The sequence below is a fragment of the Haliaeetus leucocephalus genome, unplaced genomic scaffold, assembly GCF_000737465.1.
Source record: "Haliaeetus leucocephalus isolate CR32 unplaced genomic scaffold, Haliaeetus_leucocephalus-4.0 Scaffold167, whole genome shotgun sequence".
NCBI classification, from domain to species: Eukaryota; Metazoa; Chordata; class Aves; order Accipitriformes; family Accipitridae; genus Haliaeetus; species Haliaeetus leucocephalus.
The window spans coordinates 1146211-1164547 of NW_010972603.1; the positions used below are offsets into that span (position 1 = coordinate 1146211).

The 18337-nt window shown below is 40.6% G+C and overlaps 1 protein-coding gene across 1 annotated transcript in view; it reads left to right on the forward strand.

The window, feature by feature from the left end:
- CAMK4 (calcium/calmodulin-dependent protein kinase IV) overlaps window positions 1-17996 on the forward strand; it is a 172890-nt gene extending 154894 nt beyond the window's left edge. Inside the window, exons 7-11 of the mRNA XM_010563452.1 lie at window positions 1882-1956; window positions 7279-7354; window positions 11834-11960; window positions 14108-14260; window positions 17137-17996. Of these exons, the coding sequence (XP_010561754.1) occupies window positions 1882-1956; window positions 7279-7354; window positions 11834-11960; window positions 14108-14260; window positions 17137-17301 (596 nt within the window). The 3' untranslated portion in view covers window positions 17302-17996. The remainder of the gene's footprint in view (window positions 1-1881; window positions 1957-7278; window positions 7355-11833; window positions 11961-14107; window positions 14261-17136) is intronic.
- The last annotated feature ends 341 nt before the right edge of the window (window positions 17997-18337 follow it).

The window sequence follows — 18337 nt, forward strand, 5'->3', positions numbered from 1 at the left end:
ATCTCACCACCACTTTATTTGAAGCTAATGCTTATACTCAAATGAACAGCATGTTACTTCTTCAGCAGCACAGCTGTGCATGGTGTTTTTAAAACCAATACAAAAGTAGATGCTTGCTTAGAGAATTCATAGCCAAAATTGTGCAGAACTTGGCAGAGAATAAAGTGCTCAGGAGGAACAAGAAGGATCATGAGATCAGCATACAGTTGTGTGCACCACTCCTGTGCCCATTTGGGTTTTTTTTGTTAAACCAGTATTTTAAGAGGAAAGATTCATTGGCATGAAAATACAAATGTGCAGATAAGTGGTAGAAAGCAAACTGAGCAAAGCTGACTTCTGTTTTGACAGCAGATTTGGGGGATAAGAAGTGATCTTCTCAAAGAGCATAGGGAAGCTATCTGAAGCACAGTCAGCACCATGGGGGGATGAGGAGGGACAAGGGGAGACCAGGCTTTCCTGAACGGGGATGTATTGTGCCAGTTCTGTTGGGGATGGCAGCTGCTTGCAAAGGGCATGACCTCCAAAAATGCTGGGTATGCCCAGTTTTTACTTGAGCAAAGAGGAGCTCTGTGCAATGCTCCTGAGCCGTATGTGACCAGTTTGGAGATACCATCTTGTGCCTCCTTACCAGGGAGCGTGGGAGTGTGGGAGCATGTAAGGAGTGAGCGTTGCCACAGTCATCAGGACAGTGTTCATCATGGATTCCAGGAGCCAGATTTCCATGAACTAGTCTCAAGCAATTTAATATAAATTTCTAGGGAAGTCTTGCATCTCAGGATGATTGTATCTTAATTTACATTTTGTCCTAGTTCCTGTCTTTCCTGGAAAGGCTCTAAACAGCTGCACCATGATAGTTTAATGCAACACCCAGTGACCTTGGTTTGACATCCAGAGTGGTGTAGGGTCATCTGAAGCATTTTTCTAAATGCTGTGATTATTCATCTTCTGGTTAAGATTATTGCCTTGTTTACATTGAGATCTGATTTACAGTAAGTGGCAGTGTTTATAAAAGTAAAGTATATTTCTGTTTAGATAAATAATAATACAGAAATTATAACCATTTAAGGACAAGTGAACCCTAACTGTGCATTTCTAGAATAATATTTGAACTATTTTTATCCTGATCTTGAGTCAAAATATTCCCTTTTATATTCACTGTAACAAACCAAAAATATTTCTATTTTGCATTTTTTAAGGCCAGACTGTCATCACCTAGACTGAAATTTGAAGAAGCTCAGTTTATTCTCAGCAAAAGCTAAAATAGTTGTGAAGACTTCAGGTTTTATGTCTTTTAAAAAATGAGTCATGCAAGTACGACGTGTAACGTCATGAAGGCTTTTGCTGTCTGAGTAGTAATTCAGGGTGGAAACACTGCAAAAAGGATGATCAGTACTTCTCCTGGCACAACCTCCAAGCCCCTAGAAGCCCTCTATCAAAATACTGCTGGGATTTTTCCTTGCAGGGATTATGTACTCTGACCCTTATCCAAGAAATCACTGATGGACAATTTTTTAACCCAGAATTGTTCTGTTAATTTTATTGGATTACTTACAGAGTGGAGGCTGAATATATACCTAAAATGCATTTTTGGATCACTGCTTGTATGCCCTTAGGCATCCCATTGTATTGGCTTTGTGCAATCTTCAGGATAAAATACAAGCTTCGTTTCTGTCAAGCAAGAGCCAGGAATACTCATTTGTATGGACAAATTTTGTGTTTGGATTGCAGTCTGGCTGCATTCTTTAAATTGATCCTCATCTCTGGAAAGGACAGTACTGTTCATTTAATGCATAAGTGTTCATTTAATTACATATACAATGTGAAAACAAAGTGATTTTACAAGGAAATAAGAACACTTATATTCCTAAACAATCTTAACAGCTGACTTTGGACTTTCCAAGATTGTGGAAGATCAGGTGACCATGAAGACAGTTTGTGGAACTCCAGGATACTGTGGTATGCTGTTTTTTTATTTACAGTATGCTGCACTTAATGTGAGGTTGTTACATTTTCTCTTTCCAAGGTGAAATGATTCTCCCTGAAGTAAAAATTCAGAAAACCTCTAAAAAGCAGAAATAAAAAACTAAAATTCAGAACCACCACTGGGTTAAATTTTTCTAAATTCATATTCTTTAGCACTGAAGCTTAATAATCAAAACATATGTCATTGAGCAAGTTCATTACTTGCATGGAAATAAGTTCAACCATCATAAAAATGCTGAAATTACTAAAATAATACTGGAGAGGCATCAGCAGAAATTTGGAGTACAAAAGGCATAATGGAAAACACTAAAAATTTATGGAGGTCATAACAATTATGAATCTTTGAATATTGCTTACAGTGAATTTATCTTAATTTTTTTTAGCGTAGAGGAAATAAAATTATTCCTTAAGAGTAGGGTCATAAATTAATCCCCTAAACCCAAAATGTTTCAGCAAATATATGGTTTTAAATGCAGGCTTCACTCAGACCATTCTGGTCCATGCTGGAATGGTACCCAAATAACATAATTATGAGTGCAACATCAAGGAGCGCTTTGTGGCAGATCTTGTCAACTGGGGTGACTGGTGTAGATCTAGTCATCTCTTTCAGCATTAAAATGGCTTTGGCAGTTTCAACTAATTCTTTTTTCTCCTACACAAAATAAGAATGAAATCATAGGTTTGCTTCAGTTTTACCAAGAGAGTGAGAGTCAGCATGAACTGCAGCTTACCAAAACGACTAATTTGCCTGTGCATTCACAATACATCAACAAGCATGAGTTTATGGATGACTTCAAAGCAAACATCTAACTTGTTAGCTTAGCACTGTATTACACAAGGATGGTAATTTTAATTCCTTTAGTAATTTACAACTTCGGAAATTATATACTTAATGATGTTGGGGTTTTATTTTTCAGTTGATGACCTTTAAGGACACTTTCTACTTGTTTAACTATGGAAGATGTGCACAACGTTTAGAAACTGTGTTTTGTCTCAGTTGCTCTGTTCTTACATGTTTCTGTTTTTTCCAAAATCACAGCTAGTTCATGCTTCTTAGTCTTGTAGCTTTTAATAATATAAGACATCTAATTTGAATGCAAGAAAACCACCACTGATACTTCAAATTAAAAGAAATTTCTGTAGGATCACATTTAGGTAAAAATATGTTTACTCAGTGTCATATGGGAGAGTGAGGTTTCGATAAGCAAGTGAAAAAACATAGTACTGGTAACAGTCCGTGAATAATTAGGAATGTGGAGTTTTTTCTCCATTGCTCTGGGGAGAAAATAAGTGGGGCAGAGAGTGGCCACTAGAATTGCCATATGCATAATGTCTGGCAAACAATGCCATAGCTGTGCTATATGTCAGATACCAGTAATCCAAAGAGGATATAACTAAAACTCACCCCCCCTCAAAATCCAAAATCTAAAAGCAGAGTTCAAGCATATAACCTGCCACAGCAGGGAGAAAGCAAGCATAAAACTGATCTTGGAAAAAAATAATTAAAAAGATGCTGCTGAGCCCCAGCGGCCATTCCCTCGTGGGGACAGAGCATTGTGCTCTGCCTGCGGGGCTGCAGCAGGAGCTGGTCCTGCTGCCGGTGGGGAAGCGCTCAGCCTGGCCGTCCCCTGCACACCGCAGACTTTTCTTGAGCAGCCGCATCCCCAGGTTGGAGGGGACGGCAGGGGCCTGCAGGATGCTCTGTCGCTGTGGAGACCCTCCGGCCTGCCTGTGGGTGGGTGGTCTGCCGAGCAGGGCAGGACCCTCGAGGGTTTTGGCTGGGTTTCCCGTGGCGGTGCCGAGCTGTGCGAGGCCGAGCAGCCAGCAGCTGGACGGAGCCTCGCTGACTGCCTGGCAGCTTTCAGCAGGGCATCCCGTGATTGCTGTCAGGTTCCCAGAAGAGCACCCTCGTGCACAGCTTCGGTGTCAGAGCAGGGACAGTTAGCTCCTGGAGACATGCAGAAGCTCACCTGGAGTCCCAGAACCAGAAAATGACCCAGAAATGAATCCTCCCATGCCAGAACATGGAAAAGAAGGAGCCCTTATGGCAAAAGAGGATTGCAGCCCTTCGTTGCAAGGCACTTCCATGTCAGCAAACCAGCTTATGGCCAGGGAGGCTGGTGATCTTGTTTACACCTGGGCAAGCCTGCTGGGCTTCCCGTGGTAGATGCTTACCTGCAGAAACCAATGCGATCTTGTGGTGGAATCTATTTCTACCATTCTTGCTGAACTCTAGATCCTGAATGGGCTCCTACAAGAGACTGCAAGTTGCTAGCCGTGTGCTCAGTGGTAAGCATCTCAGGTAGTTTTGAACAGAGCTGAGCCAAGCCACGTGGAAACTAAAGACCTGGCATTTGCTTTTGTAACTGTAGAAGCAAAGGAAAGAGGACATTGGAAAAGACCAAAAGATTACTCTGTTACCTTGTAGCACAGCTGATAATACAATTCAGGTGACATGTCTGTCACCTTGTATGGCATTCTCTGCCAAGCACATACAGGTGCCAAGTATGCTTTAGAGTAGCACTGAATTCCACTCTGCCTAGTTTTGTAAAACTGTCCTTCACATAATGGCTATTAACGTTCTAGTTGTCTTCTTTTGTGACAGTTATACTACAAATGCCATAAAACTGTAGTTGGTATTTAGCCCTTTTTATGCCTGTCTTTGTATAGCATAAAAATAGGATAAGGCTGATTCCTACAGAAGAGCTCTCAGAGTAGGGATGACTTGGTGGGGACGGTTGAGGGTGAATGTCTGTACTGAGAAAAGAAAGGAACTTCGTGCCTACAGACATGGACCTGCAATCCTTGCTTTACAACCAGAGTTAACTGACCATGCAGAATTCCTTGTGCCTGGAAAATATTCAAGCATTACTTTCCAGCAGTGGAGGAAACCCAGGAGGAATACTGTTGAAATGCCAAATTAAACCATGAATAATTGATAGTCACAGGCTGCTGACTCCCACATCCTGCCCACCCAGCGATCAGCAGCTTCTCCAGAAAGGACACAGCAACAAAAACACATACTGGAGTCTGGATACTTTGGCGTCAAGACCTACCAATCTACAGTCCCTGGGATGTGCAAAGTGATGCAGAGGACTGAAAGCAAGAAGATGGTCACAAAGAACTTAACTTGCTGATATATTCTGCTTTCAGTGAACTTAACAAGAAGGGCATAAGTGGTGTCTGACAGTAGCACATAAAAATAAGCCAGTGCAGAGCAGTGATTCATGATCAGTCTGTTACAGCCAACTTCTAAACTAACAGCAATGTATCAGTCAAATCCATTCACCAAAAGCAAACTCCTGGAAATATTAAAAAATTATATTTACAAGATGTATAACTGTGTAATCACAGTCCAGATAGCAAGGCAGACCTGTGCATACAAATCTTTGGTCTGCTTTGTAGCCATTTTACAATACTGAGGTGGAAGGAGGAGAAAAGCAAAAGGACAGAAAGTGTCTTCTGCCCTTATCCTGAGCAAGAAGACGTCCCAAGAAGCATCCTGTTCTCTAGAAGAGGAAGCATATTGGCCATTAAACAGAAAAACCGTCCTGTTTACTTCAGAACCCCCCACATGGCATTAACAAACATGGCAGGGAGAACGGTGGTTAACATCTCTTTTCTTGGTCCGTCTCCATCTCTTTCTCTGAGGCCATTGGCTGCTTTGCATGTAGGCTGTCCTGTTAGCTACAGATTGACCTGAGTTGAAATCAGTTGGGACCTAGTGTCCCTTCTCAAAACCAGCCCTTCTCTGTTCATCTGTTTAGCAGAAGAATAAGAAGACAGGGAAAGTCTGCACTTAGACTGGCAAGTTTTTTCCCAGCTGCCAGCTGTACAAGTGGTATGGAGCAAACTTAGTGATTAATGTCCTTTGCCTGCTATATTAATGCTTTGTGAAAATGCTTCATGTGTTCCATGCACAGTAAATCCTTCAGGTAAGTTGAAAAAGTCTGAGATAGCTGCCTGGAGGCCATTAGGGAGTTGTGCATACTCTGATTAAAATCATGCCATGTTGCTGCCCATTCCTTGGGAGAGCTAGCTGCCCCAATGGAGACCTTGCACAGGCTGGGAACAAAGCAGGAGCGTGCCAGCAGCCTGGGTCAGTCTGGATGAGCAACCAAAGCTTCAGGCTCAGCAGGGACCTATCATACATTTTGGGAAGCCCCAGCCCTTCTTGGCCCTGCTGCTCATGACTGTGAAAGTGTAATTCAAGAGGGCAAAGAGATGCATAAGTACGTGCTGCAGCATTGATGGGCATAGGTGCAGCAATTCCACTGTGCCCTAGAAATGTGTCAGCCATCCCATGTGCATCTTAGAACCAGTGGGCTCAGGGGCTTTGCTGCCATGCCATATATCTGATGGATATTAATACAGATACAATGGTTGCTGAGAAGAAGGGCTACTGATAACGTGGACGTGTGGCTTAGCAGTGTCTTTTTAATTATTTTTTCCAAATTATTTGGGTACTTTTTTCTGTGGCCAAAAGGTGAGGGAAGGAAGGGTCTTGCCTCCCCCAGTATCAAGCACTTCCATTTCCTTCTCTGGAGATGTGGCATTTTCATCCTGCCACCTCAGGAGCTTTGCCCAGGGAGGTTTGCCCAGTTGGAGGCAAACCTTGAGGATGCGCGGAGCTACAAGGGCTGGGGGGCAAGGGGGCAGGTGTACTTGAGGTAGGCACATCACGGTTTGAGTGTGCAGCCATGCACATTTTTAGTTACACACAGCAGCAACAGACACCGTCTGGGGGATGTGGCAGTCTGCTCAGCTTTCCTTGAGGTGTGTCTGTCAAGCTGCTTGAGCAGAGATTAACTCCTCTTCACCATTGCAGAGCCAGAGTCCCCCAAGACTGCCTGGCCTTTCCACCTGCTCTGCACTGCAGCAAAAGCAATTGCCTGAAATGGTCTTGTCTTTCCTTACAATTAAAACAGAACACCAAAAATAAAGCCCAAATTAAGTACCAAGTAAATAAGTAAAATAATACTGAAGCAAAAGTAGCACCTCATTTGTCACACTGCAGCCCCAGTGCTGCTGTAGCTTTCTGTGGTTCCTTTCACAAATCTAAAAAGCAATTTGAACCCAAAGTCCACTTTTCATTTTATTCTAGCTGTGCTTGGACATGATTTCTGTTACTTTATACTCAGTGAAGGGAATCATTTGCCTAATTAAGCGCTTAAAGGAACAGGCCCTAACTTTTTAAAAGACACCTACGAGTGTGCATGGAGCTTAAATTGACTTTGTGACTGTTATTTCTACATTCAACTTTCATCTTAATGACAAGTGTTTTATCATCTGCAGCACCAGAGATACTGCGGGGATGTGCCTATGGCCCTGAGGTGGACATGTGGTCTCTGGGGATTATCACCTACATCCTGTAAGTGCAGACAGTGCCCCGGAGTGGTTCATTTGTGAGCACCTGCAGGTTTTTATGACATTATGAGCTGTGCTGTTGGAAGACACAAGATCCTGAACTTTAATTATGATATTCCTAATCTTCTTTAAGTCAGTCAAATCCTAGAGGACCATGGCAAAACACTCAGGTTATATATTTGGTAAATATAACACTTCTTCCTGAACAGCAGCAAGGTCTGCACAGAATCGTGCTATTAAAGTGAATGAATAGCAGCAAAGCTGCTGAAAGCAAAAATACAAGCATACGAGTGTCAGAAAGCATCGTATGTTTTTTTCTCATTTGCATAAACTGTGAGATATACTATGATCCTAAGTAGTTTCTCAACTACAGATGGGGCAAGGAGAAATTAAGGTGCTTGCAGTAGTTCCACAGTGCCTGTGAATATTCTCAAATGCAGCTGCCCCATCTGTGTCAGCCACAGACATTGCTACAGCTTCAGCTGCAGCATCAGTGTTGCTGTCTCACAACATCTCAGCCAGGAGGCAGGGAACAGCCCTCAACCCTCTGTCTGCAAATCAGTCTGATGGGTTAAATGATTAATGTTGAAGTGTTCCACTTCTTACAAGATAACCAGACACTGTTAACAGAGGGCTGTGAGCGATGCTGGCCATACATATTTTAAACAGTTAAGTTGCAACTGAAGACCAAAATTTCAAAACATTTGTGTCTAAAGGTAGGCACTTGCACCTGCATCTTAATATGGCTAGTCCTAAATCAATTGGTAAGCATTGTAATTATTTTATTGTATCGATGGAATCTTTCAAAGGAATATTATTGAGAAGGGAAAACTGTATCTGATGTATTGACACTTCTTTTTATGGGAGAATAACTAACTTCATTTATTCCCTTGGCCACACCAATGCTCAGCTGGCTTGTGTAGTTGTATATGATACTTGCAGGATGCCTTTTATGGGAAGAAAATGGGATTTTACACATACACATTAAAGATATGGAGGATTTTATACATCCAGGCCATTTTCTTTCCCCTTCTAGGACTCATTAACTGTGTCCAGCAAGTACAGTGTGTAATAATACCGTTACTTTCTTTGTGTCTTTTGCAAAGAAAGAATTATATTTTCTAGGGTTTATACTAAAAGTACTTGTAAGGATATATAAACACTCTGATGGAAATATCAGAAAACATCTTTTGTTCTGTACATAAGCTTCAAATAAGTCATGGCTCTCCTTTTGGGTGCCTGTAAATAATAGGCTACAATATTCCTATTTGCCATTTTGTTACCTGCTCCTTTTAAAATGTGAATCTTTGTCTCAAGGCCTGGTTCAGTCTGTAGAAGATCACATCTCACATACTGCCTGCCAGGTGATCTTTTCTCATCAGTTCTAGGGGTCACATGTAGCAGAGTTGTAAAATTTGCCAGCAGGGCTGTCCCTGAAATTGGAGAGGTGCCTTTTGTTGACCCTTTACAAAGGTATCTAGATTAAGCCATGGGCTTGCCTAGTTATTCAACAATTGAGGGATAGTTGTTGTAGTTGAGATTGAGAGCCTTCCTTAAGCAAAACTTGCTTTCAAGTGTAGGCAAGCTCCAAGCGAGAACATACAGGAAATTCCTGTTCGAATATATGGAGTGACATTTGCTATGTGCAGCCTTTGAAAACCTCCCAGCTGTTTAGGAGATGCTCCCAAGCCACATTAAACCTCTGCACTGGTGTAAACACAAGCGTGTGAGTTTGTGCTGTGGGTAGGACACCGCCAGTACAGATACTCCTCTTCTTCTTCCTCCTTCTGTTCCTCTCCTCCCCTCTAGAAATCCAATTTGACCCACAGCAGCAAGTTAGGCAAAAAGGGTGCTAGTCAAATCCACTTGGCTATCTTTTCCATTTAGCTGCAACAATATTCCACATTTAAAACTCTTCTATTGAGTGTAAAGCTTTGTAGATCAATATTTCTGATGGATTAGAAGCTGAGACCAGAAAGGTACCTGTACAGTAACTAATTCATTAATCCCGCAGCCTAAACAACAGTGTTGCATGTCTCAGTCCCATAGTTTAGTAGAGGGAATGCACTTATGTACAGTCAAAAAATACATTGCTGTATGTACCTCTGAAATAGAGTGGATATAAGAGTTAACTACCATGCTACAGAAGACGTGCATAAAACTGTATCTTCTCACCAATACAAAGTGGACTTACCATGTGACTGAGAAAAACTTTGACAGGTATTTTGACAGAACAATTATTCTTGAGGCAAATTATATTAAGACCTATTGATGATAACTGTCATAATTCCAGGGAAGCCATATTTCTAGTTTTAACAACAAAGAGCATCAGTCCTTTTGTATTCCTGCAGCACATTAGAAGTTCTACTGCACATTCGAGATGCAGATAGCAGTCAGCAAATACAGAGGTTTTGCCTGCAGTCAAAATTGCATTGATTTAATCAAAGGTGGTTTTGTTTTTTCACTAACTTACTTCAAAAGGCACAAAACACTGTCTGGTCAGTTTTAATTGATTTTGCAGCTGTTTACATTGACTTTATTTGGTACATAATTGGCTTAAAATGAATCAGCATAATAAAATGAGTTTTCATAACAAAATGAAATCAAGAGCAGCCACACTGGGTCTTACCCTGATTTAATTTATCTAATTTGAAATCACACCTCTAGTTTTATTCGTCTAACTTGGCATGTAGTGAAAAATCTGGCTGCTGAAATGGAAGGTTTTTTAGGTAGCAGCATATCCATAGGAATTGTTAATAAGACAACAATAGGTGATGGTAGTGAGTTGAGATGAAAATAATTCAGGAGTAAATAGGCAATCACTTAGAAGGCTTCCAATGCAGTCACAGCAAGCTTTAAGCATGGTCTCACTGTATGTCATCAGTTAGCTGGTATCCCGAAGCCAGGTTTGACTGAACCAGTTAGTGGCCCAACAACTCTGCTCAGCAAAGGTGCTCTGTGGGGATAGGGGCCGACCTGAAGCAAGCTCAGAAATGGTGGTGGGAGAGGCAGGCAAACGGGAGGGGAGCAGCAGAGGGACTATGACCAGCTCGACCTACTGAAGCACACAGTATTTGGAGGTTGAATGTTTTAATCCATCTCTGCCAGACTTGGAAATTAGTAATGCGCCCAGAATGTGCTTACAGTAGAGGTTTTCTCCTCTTCAGCAGTGCAAAGTGATGCAGCTGTTCCACCCACAGCTCCACACCACTCCCCAAAACACATTTTTTCCTTGAACATCTCTCTCCTTTTTCAGGACAGTAAGCACACTGATTGGGTTTAAAAATACAAAAACAATTTAAAATGTAAGGTTAAATTTTCTCGATTTGTTTTAGTTGATGTCTTGTTCTTTATGGTCTGCTGTTGTTTTCCTGACATCATCTTATTGCTTGTTGCATTTTCTGGAGGCAGAGTTGCAGACTTGCTGTTTAGCTCAGAATGCTTACTGGTTGAATAGGAAATTCACTCTAAAACATCTGATTATGTGTGCAGGCATGATTAGAGTGCAATGAAGCAGAAAAAAGGATCTTATATAAATGGTAACCACTTCTATGAGTTTGCTTTCCCAAGGGCCAGCAGTGTGGATCTGTGTTGGGATCTGTATTATTCAATATGTTCATAAATGCAGTCAGTTAGTGAGATTACAGAATTGCTTGATAATATGTAGGTTACCTAAGTAAAGATAAGGGCTGATTATTAAAACCTGCTGAAGGTTTTTATATTTTGTGGATGGTAGGATGAAAGAACATGCAGTGATGGACATAAGCAAAAACCAGTCCTAACTGGACATATAAAAACTTCTAATTTCACAGGTAAAATGTGGTTCCTCAGCTAATTCCTGTCCCTCAGGAGAGAGTTACAGGGATTCTGATAATTGCTTTATGAACATGTTAATTCTGTGCTTGTAAACAATCAAAAAAAGCAAATCCAAGGTCAGGAGTAGTTAGCAAAGAAATGTAGATTAAAATAGAAAACATCATTACGCTAATTTGCAACTCTATGGTGCGCTCACACTGAATGGTGTTCACACCCACTTCAAAAAGACACATAAACTGGAGAAGACTCACAGAAGAGAGCAGGGATGAGCAAAGGTTTCAGACTGAGGAATGACTAAATAGTCCAAGGGACTTCAGTCTGAGACCAGCAGAACAAAGAGCTGCTAGAAAATGTTTACTGGCATGTAGAAGGTAAACAGATATCAATTGTTGCATGACTACTCTTATGGTAAGTCCCTATATTAATAGTTCCAATTACAGACATGCGAAAATGGAAAATTTACAATTTGATCAGCCTTTCCCACTGCTTATGAATGCTTATGACCCCATTTTGCTCTGCTCTGTAGAATTAGGAGTTCATAAGTACATCCAGGTCTGGTTTCCCAAAGGGGTCTACAGGACACTAAGTAGGGGAAGATAATAACAGGAACTGTTTCTAACGACACAAGACTAATCTTTGATAATTTCTTTCTTTTTTATCCTTGCAGACTTTGTGGCTTTGAACCATTTTATGATGAAAGGGGAGATCAGTACATGTTTAAGAGAATCCTGAACTGTGAATATGACTTTGTGTCCCCCTGGTGGGATGATGTGTCTCTGAATGCCAAGGATTTAGTAAGTTTTAAAGCAACAACGAGACTGGAGTGTCTTTGCTGACACATATTTGGCTAGTATCACTTCCACTGAGAGAGAGAGAGTCATTTTTGGGGTGGGGGCAGAATAATTGGTTAATTAATTGTTCATATGGCTCCTTCCTTTTCTTCTTCTTATCTCTGGTATATTATGGTGCTGTTAAATATCCCCTGTCAGTCCAGTGCTGTAATTTTGCACTCAAAACCATGGATGTTCAGGTCCGTCTGTGAGCTAAGCCACAGACTGTTGGCAGCTGACACAGTGTTCAGGCATGCCTGCCTTTCATGCTAGCTCTGAGGTATTTCATTGCTCCGCTTTGCCGGGCAACCACCTTCAGGGGAATGTAGAAACAAGCCCTGTATTTTGTGCAGTTTCCAAGTCTGAACTTTGGAGGAAGACTATAAAAAGGAGTGAAGCCCACACCCACCCCACCCTGCTTTTGCTGACAGCCTTTTCTGTCCATTTAAGTTTTTTCTCAGTAGAGGAGGAAAGACTCACCATTAATAAATACGGTCCATTAGCAAAATGCAAGGGCTGCTGTGCTATCTGCACTGTGTTCTTTTATTACTGGATAAAGTAAATTGGATCCCAGAGATACTGATCTGCAAAGATAGGTATGCTTGAGTCTGATTATTAGTCAACAATAACTCGAATAATTCAGTTATATAATTAGCACAGAAGACTCAAATGCTCAGTTTCATATTACTTATACAAACCGCGCCATAAAATACTACATAATTAGTGTTTGTAAAGTACTTCAGGATGCCTCAAATAGAAGGACCATAGAAGTTCAAAGTACTTTGTTGTTGTTGTATTAGATGTGAAGTTTTTCTAAGGTCAAAAAAATATAATTTACTGCCTTGTGTTGTCAAAACCCAAATAAACAACAGCCTGCAGCAAAGCTGCTTGTTTATTGTATACAGAGAACTTTGATCCAAACTGGTCCCTACTATTTTGCTACAGTAAAGCTCAGAGTTTCAGGTCTGAATACTGTACAGCAAGTTGTAGATAAGGATGAAGCCCATGGCTCTCAAAACCCATGCGGTGGGCAGTTCTGGGGTGTTGACTTGAAGTGATTTGCTTAACTTGACCTCTTCTGTGGATGCACAGCAGGTATTCATCACAATGCCTGTTCTCCTGCACCTACTTCAGTGCACCATCTTTCTTTAATAGTTCTTTGTAGGGAAATTTCAGAAGGCCATAAAGCGAGTCCTCCCCTCACACCTGGGCACATAGCAGTGGTGGAGCTGTGTGCCATCACTTGCACTCTGCTCCAAGAGGGTGTGCAGTCAGGAGAGTTGTGCAAGTACGAGGCTGAGTACCATCCATGTACTTCTTTACTTCATCCCTTCTGTTTTTTTAAAACACCACTTGTCCAGACATACAGCAAAACCCATGAAATGCAGCTTGACTGGACACACTTTTTAACCAGCAGTTTGTACCACCTCCACTCCCAGGGGTATGTCTGCAGTGTCTTGTTCCCAAAAATGTCCTACTGTTGTGTTTGGAGAGCTGCAGCTTCCCTGGTCTCAATAACAGAAAGAATGGCATAAACAGAGTTATTTTCAGAGTGGGCTAAGAGAGAAATACTTGTACAGTACTTTTTAGTTGATGTGTACATGAGGTTTTACAGTGACTGAAAGACACATTTCATTTGTGATGTACCTTGCAGTGACTGCACAAGTTGCACAGACTAGAATTTAAACTTTCTAATACAGTTTAAACCTTGTCCAAATCCACAAGTGGGGATACTGCTAAGAGAACTGCCTGGCTGGGGGTACTTTGAGAATCTCTTAGGGTTTACGTCACAATTCAGACATACAACAGCCTATGCCGGATACAGGCCAGCTGCGTTTGTACATACTCTTAGAAATGGTGGTAACTGGCTGATTCTTTTTCTCCCCTCTTACCCCTTAGTGGCTGTCTTATTTAGATGTTATTTATGGAGGACCAAGAAACTCCAGAAACAAAATACATGTAAAGACCTGAATGCAAATTCTTGTTGGTTTCTTAGAATGTGTTTCACTAAGATGCTTCCCAAACCAAGACCAAAGCCCCAAAATGCAAAGCTCAGTAAACGTAAATGAAGAATAGGGTTAACAGTCTTGTGTTTCTTCCTTGTGGTGCAGGTCAAAAAGTTGATTGTTTTAGACCCCAAGAAACGCCTCACCACTCTACAGGCTTTGCAGCACCCATGGGTCACAGGGAAGGCAGCAAACTTTGCACATATGGACAACGCACAAAAGAAACTTCAAGAATTCAATGCTCGGCGTAAACTTAAGGCAAGTCTCTGGACAGAGTCTCTGTTTTGGCTGTGAAAGCATGCAATTAAATTAGTAGCCTTACAGAAACCTTGCACACTTTTCAGGACAACATTCCATAGTGGTATGGAAGCTTTTTATTTAAGATGATTGATGAAGATGCAAAATTTGAAGCTGGCTTAGTCAATGTCTGCAGCCAAACAAAAAAAAATGGGTCATGTTATTGGAAACTCTATCTACACAGACAGAACTGCTGAGAACATACACAGCTTTTGCAAATTCCTTGCCTTCCTGCCTTCCTTCCTTCCTTCCTTTCTTCCCTTCTTCCTTCCTTGCTTCTGTCTATCTGTCTGTCCTGTACTGCTGGTACATCCTTAGAGTAGTGAACAGCAAGAACAAAATTCAGAGTAGTTTCTTCATGAGCATCCATGAATCTGGAAGATACTTTATCTGCTATAGCATATTTTGATTTGTAAGCCACCCTCAATTTCTGCACCTATCAATACAAAGCAGGAGCTTAAGCCATCCTTCTGTATGATCTAGAGTCAGCATTTCAGACATGCAGGTCCATAAAATGTGTGGGTTGAAATTAACAGGCCCCACACATGCATTCCCAAGTACCTCTGAGAGCAAATGTGCAATAGCATTCTTTATCTGCAAATTAAGCACTGCAAGGCAGGAGTGCAGGTAGGGCCTGTGCTGAAAATACCATTAGGTTTTGTGTCACCAGTATGTTCCTTTACCATCTAGTCTACATACCTATCATGGGAAGAAGCAGGCAGCTGGGCATCTAACTGACATAACATCGGAAAACTTTCTTCTTGCCTAATCCCTTCAGTTGTTAAAGATTTGTGTCTGCTTAGAAGAGACTGCCAGGGATACTTCAGCACAGAAATTACCAACAGCTCCAGCGAAGCTGCCCTTGTAGCCCTGGGGAATAAGAATAAAAAGCATCTTCTCTGAGAGCTTTACAGCCCCCATGCAAAACCAAATTCACAAACAATGACCCTTAACTTTGGTTTTGCTCAGTTTTTTTCAGTATTAGTAGGAAACTGTGACAGAGAATCTCTACAGGACAAAGAAAAAAGTTTTGTCATTTACAAAGGTCTCAGACACTGTAGATACAATTCACAGTGATGCTTTGCCCATGCAGAACTGACTAAATGTGTCTATTAACTTTGTTCTCTTCAGAAGGATTTCTGTACCCTTACAGCAAGATACCTGCGTATTCACTGAAGACGCTGTGCAATATTGTTATATCACAATGATTTCAGAGCATGAGCAGAGTCATGAATTTCATTATTTCTGAATGAGCTGTTACATTCCCTGCCCAGGAGGTGACAAAGAAATATGCCCTTTTCGCATGTTTTGATTTTCATGCTCTTCATATTTTTACACCTTTGATCACGAATAAGATTTTTTTGAAGCCCAGTTTATTTAGATCCCTATAGTCAACCAACTTATACTTCTATATTTAAAAGCTATTGCTTTTTATAAGTTTATTTCTTCATTACTTTTCTATTAAAGATTAAATGACCAAATCTCCAATTATTAAGAGAATTAACTGGAGTTAGCAGTTATTGTAGAGTTAATAGTTTTACACATATATATGCATAAAATGAACCATGAATTTTTAGACAATTAATTCCTGTCCAAAAAATAAGAGCAAAGCAGAAAACCAGGTAGTGAATACATGCTTTAATTGCTATTTTGTTAGTAAGAATAATATAAAATTATCCTCTCTTTTCCAACAGACAAGTCCAGCAGCAGGCTTTCTTTACTTAAAGACCTATTTTTATAGAATAACTCTTAAGCTGTCAGTCATTATTTGTTTTTTTTTAATAGATTGTGTTGAATTTGTTTAATAAACAACCACATGATTAGTGAGAGTAAATTACATTAGAAGTATCTTTATACATTGTAATATCATTGAGTGGCCTGTTCTGTGTTGTCCAAAGTCCTCTCAACACTCATGTGGATGTCTGTGATTTTTCCTTTAAGAGGCCTAGACTCACTTCCAAAATTATTGCTGCTTTCATTGGCTCATGCCTTGCACTTTGACTTCATATTCTATATTAGCTGAGTCTTCTTTCTTGCCAATGTTTATATAGTCTGTTTTTTCATTAGCATCTCATTTTTCTTTTATTTTCCTTTTTTTTTTGCACAATTACCTCTCCAAACCATCCACAAAACTTGCTATACTCCTCATCCCTTCCTGCAGACCTGCTTCTTCTGTGATGCCTAAGCAGAAAGCTAGCCAAGCCAAAAATAGCTGGAGTTGTTGTACACAGAGATTAGTATTTCTTTTCCTCACCTCTGTATGTTTGTTTTTTTCAGGCAATAAAAGTCTTCATGGCAAGGGCTAATGTAACTCTCCTAATGCATGTCTTCATTTTGTGACATTTTATGTGATATGAGAGCCTATCCCCAATATGTATTTATATATATACATAGCAAGTTGCCTGTAGGCTCTGCAACATTGTGCTTGGCATATGCAATAGTGCAATAGTGATAAATATTGTTTCCCTTTGTGAACTTTTTGTGGAATAATCAGTGGCAATACTGTTATTATTATGATGGAAGATAACTTTATTTTTGCCATTTAACTTCAGCACAAGAGATCTGAAGTAGTTTCTAAAAAAAAATGCAGCATGTGCAGCTGAAAAAAAATTTGATTCATGTTGGCCAACTTGTAACCTTGTGAAAGCAGCGATTTTAAACCTTAGTCCAGTATTTCAAGTGGCCTTCTAAATCTGCCCAGGCCCAGGCGGGTATCCGAATGTGACACTACCATGAAGACTAAATGTGGTTACGTTCCCTAACGGGACGATGCTACGGCTGCAGTGCTGACAGACTGTGTCCTTTAAGGAACGTTTGCTTGATCCTCTCTTTCTCAGGCTGCAGTAAAAGCTGTGGTGGCATCAACTCGCCTTGGCAGTGCCAGCGGTCACAGTGCGCACGAAAGCAACAAGCCCAGCTGTAACCCGTCTCCCATCCATGACGGCAAACCCGAAGAGAAACCCACTCAGGAAGCAGAAGCAGCTCCAGAAGAAATGTCTTAGGTCAATGTGTGCTTCCTTGTTTCAGCTGAGATCTGTCATTTCATACACCAGCTAACTTGTCATTCAGCAAGAGATTCGTAAGCTTGGCCTCTCTGGTTCTGCTTTGGGGTGCCAAATGCACTGGCTGGTGATCCTACCTTCAATGCATGTGACTGCTTATGAAAATAGTAAACTGTTCCATAAGGCATGTCATGGAAACAGTGTTATTTGCAGTAATACCGGCAGGTAAAAACATGGGGATGAATTAACTACCTACCATAATGCATATACTTCATATACATCTATCCAGTGTTTCTAGATGGCATTTGAAACAAAATACTATTTAATTTGGTTTTATGGAAGTAGGTGTCTTCTATATGTTGTGAGTTTCTTTGAACTGCTTCCTTCCAGATTCATAGTCCTGCCGCAGACAAAATGGAAGGAAATACCAAGCCAATGCTTTTAAAACTGATGTACGAAATAATGCTTTTTATCTGTAAAATTCAAAAAGTATTTGGGGATTTATATGCAAAAAACATTCCACTACTTCTGGGAAGAAATTGAAATGTTAGTTCTACTGGGCATGAAAATGTACATTCCTCAAGCTTGTGTTGAGATTGCCTTATTCTGACTTTTCCTGTTTATATACAGTATTTTAATGACAACCAAAATTACTCAAGATTTCTGCTATTTCATTCTCTAGTAAAAGTGTTAGCAAAACAAAATGATAGACTAAAAGAGGATTAGAGTAGATGCAAATTTTTTAAATACCATTATATTTACTCATGAATTTCTAAACTGTGCAGCTAGAAGATGTTTTTATAGGGCCTAAGGGAATAATCTGCAATTATACAAGTTGTAAATGCTTGAAGAAAGCTATTCCACAACTTAATGATTTTGCTCTGGGGAAACACTCTTCTGGTCTGGGAGCAAGTAGTATAATCTAGTTGCCTCCCAGATAATTTAACCTCATAAGCAACCAGTTTCCACTTGTCAGCATAATTAGTCCATATTTTCCTAACAAAGGACCCCTCCTGTAAAGTGATCCACCAGCACA